Here is a 7,500-nt window from a genome sequence, read left to right on the forward strand (position 1 = left end):
TGGATTAGGAGTCACAGTGAAGGACACTGAACCTCAGCCCATTCCAGCTGGCGATTAGCATAGCTCCCCGCTGGATCAATAACCTCATTGACTCAGTCTGTCTCCTCCATCAGGAGTGATGGCAGCAAGGCCCAGACTCCCCTTTGTAACTCTATTCTCATGGCAACTCTTCATCCTCCACTCTTTCTCTCCCCCTTTTCTACCACCCGCGATTTCGCCTGCTCTCTTTGGTACTTTCTATCAGCTACAAAGAAAAGCTAGTTATTCAAGTTGGTAAGAAGTGGCGTGCAATAAAAAGCTTTTGCTGGTTCCGCAATGACAAAACAGATGTGTGGTGCAGTGTAAATGGGTGTTTCTGCATCATGTACTCTTATGAATTTATTTTAAAGAAGAACTTATTAGCAAATTCTCAAAGCAAGTTCTTAAACAGAGAAGACAAGGAGCCACTTCAAGTCTGATTTACTCAGAGTATGACTTTATCAGCCTCTAACAAATCCTAGTTTACCATGGACTATGAAAACTTGGTCAAGATCCCCAAAAAAAAGTCCCCTTCTTTCTAATGCAGAGACAAAAACAATGGACCGGAGGAAGTTTCAGAAAGAGGGAAATGGCAAAACCATGAACTGCTGCGCTGAGGGGGGAAAAGTGAACCTTTGATGACAAGGACTTTTTTTGTCATGGAAAAGGCTTAAGTTTAAAATATTCTGGGTGGCTGTGAAAGGGGGATTGACCAGTGACCTGATCCCAGGAGCACTTTGGGTTCTGGGGTTAATGGGGGATAAAGATTAACTTCATCCCCGTCCCATCCACCTACCCTCCAATCCCAAATCAGCCACACAATGAGACCTGCCAATAGAGACAGAGCTGGGTTCCTTTGATATTCGTCTTCTCTGCTCCAAGTGGCCAGAGCAAAGCTCCATGGAGGTTACACTCTACATTGGGGAGGGATAGAGCTCCCAAAGAGCCATTTGGGAAGGAAATGACAGCTGTTCTGGCAGAACAAGAAATCAGTTTTCAAAGTGGAGCCTGAGCAAAGCTGCCCATCCACACGGCCATCTTCCAGCCCGGGTGAGATATGCTTAATTGTTGCAGATCTCATGGCGCTAGTGAACTCTGTGTGAAGTTGCCGCGTCTGCGGGGTGGGCATTTATCCTTTTTTTCCTGCCCTGATCAGAGAGGTTCTGTTCCAGAACACATGTGCTTTAAAAGTTCATCTTTGAAGATTTAAGTGGATACTCAACAAATTAAAACTAATATTCGAATCTCTTTAAGGTGGGAAATGGAAGGCGAGCTCTTCTGGGGCTCGTGAAGGGATGACTCATGGGACGTGAGCTCCGGCCTACAGACAAGCCGCCCAGTCTCGCGGCAAACTTTCATCATTTCTGCGGCTCAGCAAAGGCAGAGGCCGGACAGCCACACCAGCAGGCGCTTCTCCCAGTACAGTAAAAAAAAATAAATAAAATCCACAGTGCTGGTTCAGTCGAGTGAGCTAGACATGGCCATTATCGTTGGTTGGAACTTTTCTTAGCAGACAAATTCATAGCAGAGAGCCGCTCCACTAACCTGAAAGAAACACTGATCATGGACACGGAGGTATGCCTCAACATGCAGAAGTTGCATATAGACGTGTAGCCTGCTAATTTGCTCTAGCAATCTGCTCGTTTTCTTTCTATCCTGCATTTCATCATTTCCATGCACATAAATGAAGTTAGACAATATCAACAATATTTGATATTAACGGTTTTTAAGTTGACAGAAAAATCTAGAAATGTATTTCCAAATTGAAAAGCCAAATTGACCCGGTGTTTTCCTTTACAGCAAACAATGACCAAACTTCTATTTAGAACCCTGTCACCCATTGAGCAAGCAAGCAAGAGTCTCCCTTGTCTCCCCATCACAACTGGAGTTCAGCGTCTGGCAATGTCGACCCGGCAGCGTCTGCGCTCCCTCGGCCCGATTCTATGGGGCCACGCCGCTAATGACGAGCTCCGTTGCTGCTGCCACATAATCAGCAGCTGGGGGAAATTCCTCGCACTCCCTGTGCACTGACTTGGTGACAAAGTGCCGCTGTCACGGAGGCTTCGGCGAGACAGGGAACGTGTCACGGCTGCCCTTAGACACAACCGAACAAGCTCATTACGTGATTACCATGAAACACTTCCAGACTGAATGGTGGCCGCTTACTGTTCTGCGACTTTTAGGAAATTTTGGAGAGAGCGACGGAAAGGCCCTGAGAATGAAAAGGCATGCAGAAACCTTTAGCTCCCTGCCCTACATGGCAGCAGAGTTACTGTCTGGCTGGAGAAGATATAATGCACCTCAATTATGACCGAGGCAAAACATCAGGACGTTAAAACAACTGCTTAAAAGAGTGCATCTACTCACCACTTCTGCCTTGGCTTCAGACTGCTCGGGCTGTGCTGTGTGCAACTGCCATACCAGACCTTGTCCTGGAAGAGAGTGGAAATTCACATATAAACATACTAACCTTTTACAAGATACTTATATTTCCATCTTGGTAAGAACCCAGCAACAACTGGAAGTTAATAAGTCGACTTAGTAATAATCAAAAAAGTCTTAAAACACATACTTGAAAATACTACACTCCTCTCTTTGTTGTGGGTCTTGTTTTGCAGCACAGTTAAGGGATTTCAAGTAAAGGGTGAAATTAAACATTAAGATATCAAATACAATTGTCATTTGGCAGAGGCTCAATTATTGGACATGGGTCTGGTCTACTGTGTTCATTTATGTGTAAGCAATCTTTTGCTCACTATTTCATTAAAGAAACACATCTGTTAAAAAGAATGCAATCCCCTGACAGGAATACAAGAGAAGTGATTCTGTGCAAACTTACCCTGAGGGGAAAATCTTTTGACTAATGTCCGTCTTTGGAGATGCGAATCCAGGTATGCAAAGGATCTGTCAAACAAAGTAGCAAATATAATTTAATCAGAGGTGCTTATGCTACAAGACTGTTAGACTGACTTGATTATTTGAAAAGTTTAAAGATCAAGAAGTGCAAACTTTCAAGAAGTGCAATCTCGAAACCAATTTTGAGATACAAATTTTTGAGTGTGTAAGTATGTGAGAGTTTCTTTATCTAGGGCCTAGAAAGAAAAGTATCTGATTTTGAATACTAATCTGAGAAACAAGCGAAAGAAAAAATTGTTTTGCTCTAAAAAGTCTATTGTGACTCTCAAGTGAGAAGCAGCCATGGAGAAGGCAAACTTCCCACAAAGTGCCTCTCATTTTGCTGACACTAACAGATATGTGCAAGCACAGTTCAAAAAAAGTGTAACATGACTTTTTGTACGAACATTTCACACATGTGGCACAAAACAGATACACACAGAGAAAGAAAGAGAGAGAGAGAGAGAGAGAGAGAGAGAGAGAGAAAGAATGACAGAGAAATAGAAAGACAGGAATGCAGAGAGACCTTCTCAAGCAACTGATGTAGATACTCCTGGTTTTCAGCTTTTTTCTTTTTTTTTTTTTCAAGAATTCAAATGACCCCTGTAGGCAACAAGCAGCTGCTGGATGCTGTGGAACGCGCTCCCTGAGCTACACCAGGTGGGAGGTGGGAGCGCAAAAAATAAACAGATCAATAAAAAAGGAAAGAAATGGGTGGAATACGGCCAAATGCCATTCCATTTACTGCCTGTGTTTGAGGAGGTGCTGCAAAAGTGCCAACTGTCTATCCACCTGGCCATCGGGATGGGGCGGATAACACTGCCCATTTTCCAGCCAGAGGCTATTAGATTAATGTTTGTGCTTACCATAAACTTTTAAGAGTAGCTAATACACCATGCTAAGGTTATGAGCAAAATCAACAGGCTGTTTGGTGTGTATTTAAGGCAATACGAGCTCAGTCAAAAACGTCCGAATCAAAAACATCTTATGAAAATTAGATTTGAAAATACTCAGCTATTTTTGTGTAAACACTGAAAATGAATGTAATATGCAAAATAACTGCCACCTACCACATAATTATCCTGGTGAAACATATTTTTTTGTTAATGTTCCAGTCATCTTAAATGGCTGTTGAGTTTACTTTAATACCACAACACTTTTGGATTGTGAAGACTCACCATTTAAATCGTGGCAATGCAACACCGATGCTATTAGTCCGTACGGCCTCGGCATCGAGGGCTTTTCTACAGTGCCATAGCATTGCTATTCTCCATGCAAAAAGAATCTCTAAATACTATCAAATTATATATACACACTCCATCAGCCATTCATAGGCTCTAATAATGCTGATGTCTGATATTTACATGCAGTGCCACGCTAAGTCGAGATAAAGTATTTCAAATCAAGGGCAGGAATACCTCCACAAGCCCATACCGGCCAGCGAGGAAGGAAAAAGACATTATGCTAACAAGTCAGATTACTGTACACAATCATTTCTATCTTTAAAGTAAATACCATCCCCGTGTAACAGGGAAAATCACTGCAATATTTTTTGACAGAGGCCAAATGCCCCTTATCTGTGTTAGTCAAGCAATTCAAGGCCTCCGAACAAAGATGGGTCTTCAAACTCCTTCTATTCATCACTGGACGTGTAATTACCCCTGGTTCACAGTCTAGACGTTACTGCTTTCAGAGTATTTAAGACCCCCTTTGCAACACGCATGCTGCTTGCGCCTGGCCCAACGTTAAATCTGCACTAGATAAATTAGCAAAGAATGCAATAAAAAAAGAGGACAATGAAAAGAACTTTATCCTTCCCGCTGCTAAATGAGATTTCTTTGAAATGCAGATCAGTGGCGCTAGATTAGTGAATTTTAGCTGCTGTCAACATCATAACAAAATACAAATGCGATTGTTCGCCTGGTTCTTATCTCCTTGCTTCCATCTGCTGCCTCGTTATTTACTCTCCTTGATTTACTATGCAGATCTAAATAAGTCGCATCAAAAGGGGGTTTACAGCACAATGGCTTCTTAAGCTCCTACATCAAGGTATTTGAGAGCGCCGTCACATGAAAAGCCGGCCCATCAAAGGCCCATCCCTAATGAACTTCCATATCAGAGAGGGCTGTGTGGCGCTCCGAAGCAGCGCGGGGAGAGGGAGAGGTGCTAAATCAGAGGAGGTAAATAGACGCCGGATACCTCTGAGGCCCAGGGAGATTAACGCCCTGCGGGGGCCCACTTCGGAGCCCGCGACGGGCCTGACCAAGCCTGGTACACAGCACGGGTCCTTCTTGTAGCGCCTCGCTGTTGCGCACCAATGACGGACTAAGAAGCACTGGAGCAGGACGGTGGGTGCCTGAGAGTGCGCCGAATCCGAGCCTGAAGGCGGGACAGCAGGTGATAAAAACACAGTGCAACGCCACGGTGGACGTACACACCCCGAGACGGCACCGTGTTGGGTGATCACAGGATGGGTGTCGTGTGGGCGGGGGGTGTTCGGTGCGAGGGACACAAGGGTTCGGGCGAAGCTCGATTCTTATGAAGGTGCCACAATAATGACGGTAATCTTCAAAGCTGAGGCGTAATATTTGGGGAATAACCTCTAATTTCATGCCGTATTTGTTGCATGCTGCATACACAGACAGGATTACAACTCAAATCCCAACTCGCCCAAGCAGGGGAAAGAAGGTTGGAACGACATACACGAGCGTTTGAAGATATCTCTGATGCTACGGGGCTCAGCTTCAAGTTAAGGGTCGAGAGAGGAGCGATTAGCCCTAGAGACAGAGCCTACACAGTGTGAGCATATTTGGCTTGGGGCAGGGCCAGGGAAGCCCACCGAATGGTAAGAGGGCAAGAGGGCAATAGGGCAAGCAGAGGGGGCTCCAGGGGCCTGGGTGGCAGCCACTCACGTGCCAAGTATCAGCCTGTGGACAGCCCGCCCTGTTCCCCTCGCCACAGAGAAACTGGGGAAAAGGGGGAGGGAGTTTACGTCCTCTTCCTGGACCCTTTCTCACCTCCAGAAGTAAGTGCAGGCAGAAGTTTGGAAACTGGAATTAAACGGGAGCTGCAGCCAGCAGCTCTGTGGTCATGCTACACAAGCAGGGGTTGTCTTTGCTACAGGGCCCCTCCCTCTCCCACACTCGATTCCTTTCTGCTTGCATGGTGCCAAGCGGGCACAGTGCCAGTCGCATTTGCAACCACGGGGGACCGTTGCCTTTTTTTCTTGTTTAATGAAATGACAAAACAACAGATTTACATTTGCAGAAACAGGTGTTGTAACAGGTTTGACTCCTCTTGACCTAAACTGCGTTGAGGGAAAAAAACAGCACAAAAACCCCCCAAAAAAGTTTATTAGCAACAGCTGCCTGAGGGTATTTAGGCTCTGATGGGCATTCACATCTGCACCATCTGCCCCACTGGTTGCCAAGAGTGACAATCTAAATTAAAAACCACTCATCACATATCGTAAAAATAAACCATTGTATTGCTGTGGCCATATGCTGCAAGTGGCCCTATCAAAGACAAAGGCAGCTCAGGTACATACTCAGAGTATAATTAACCTTTAACAGAGCCTGCATCTCTGACCACAGCCCCCTGCCAACTGGAGACATCCCTGAGCAGAAAACAATGGCTCCTGTGTTATCCACAAATGCATTCCTGCATACCCCTGAGCCCATGCTCATGAGTTTGAGTTTGGGTAGGGGAGCGCATGCATGTTCTACAGGTTGCATGAATTAAGAAACACCGACTGCAAAGCAGTTGCTGCAGACATTCGATGGAGGGCAATGTTCAGATGGTTAATGTCAGCAGGGAAGGGAACAATTGCAAACGAATTACAAATGTCAGGGTAGAGTGGGGAAAAAAATGGAAGGAGCATTAGTGCAGACTTCTCCGGTGCTCTGTTTTCTATTATATATTTCAATTTGATCTATTTGTACATTATGATATAAAAGAAGATATTTGACAGAAAAATATATGGACCGCGTTCACTCATAAAAAGCAAAACAAATCCCATCAGACATGTGACACCACAGCTACTCACTTATATTTTCAGCATGGGAAAAAAGCAGAATTGAGGCCAAGGAGTCAAACAAAAAACATTTGCTGTGCCCTTCTGAGAGACAAAGCCTGGCTTAACGCATGTGTTTTCCTGCTCTGTTTTTATTTAGAGCAAGGCAGGAGGAGCGAGCCTAAGACAGCCGTGACCCTGCCGCAGCGCTGAGACTTGCTCCGCAGCTCCGGCAGCAGCAGGGACCACCGTATGCCCCCGGCCCCGAGCACCACGCTCTTTCTGCAGTCTGATACGGCTGTCAGGAGATGTTACCATCACAAATCCTCCGGGTTTTTCCTTTTTCTTTCCTTGTTTCTTTTTTGGTAACATTTTCAAATAAACATATTTTTTCCCCTCTTCATAACAGCACTGTCCTCGCACATTCCAGGCAAAACTAACTTAGCATTTGATGTCACTATTTTTGATACAATTGCGTAGTGTGTTCAAATTTTATACAACGACGTCCGTTCATTAAATATAGACTGATTCATTACTATTACCTTTACCAGCGGGTCAAAACATCATTTTCAAAA

General features: G+C 44.8%; 1 protein-coding gene across 5 annotated transcripts in view; it reads right to left on the reverse strand.

The window, feature by feature from the left end:
• foxp2 (forkhead box P2) overlaps positions 1-7,500 on the reverse strand; it is a 92,192-nt gene that overhangs the window by 80,780 nt on the left and 3,912 nt on the right. For all 5 annotated transcript variants that reach the window (XM_081723382.1, XM_081723384.1, XM_035528704.2 and 2 more), the window contains exons 2-3: positions 2,858-2,922; positions 2,386-2,450 (exon numbers count right to left, since the gene is read on the reverse strand). Coding sequence is in view for 1 of the 5 variants with exons in the window: in XM_081723383.1 (XP_081579509.1) it covers positions 2,386-2,450; positions 2,858-2,922 (130 nt within the window). In the remaining 4 variants the exon portion in view is untranslated. The remainder of the gene's footprint in view (positions 1-2,385; positions 2,451-2,857; positions 2,923-7,500) is intronic.

Source organism: Electrophorus electricus, chromosome 11 (assembly GCF_041902795.1).
Source record: "Electrophorus electricus isolate QZ-2024a chromosome 11, ASM4190279v1, whole genome shotgun sequence".
Classification (NCBI taxonomy): Eukaryota; Metazoa; Chordata; class Actinopteri; order Gymnotiformes; family Gymnotidae; genus Electrophorus; species Electrophorus electricus.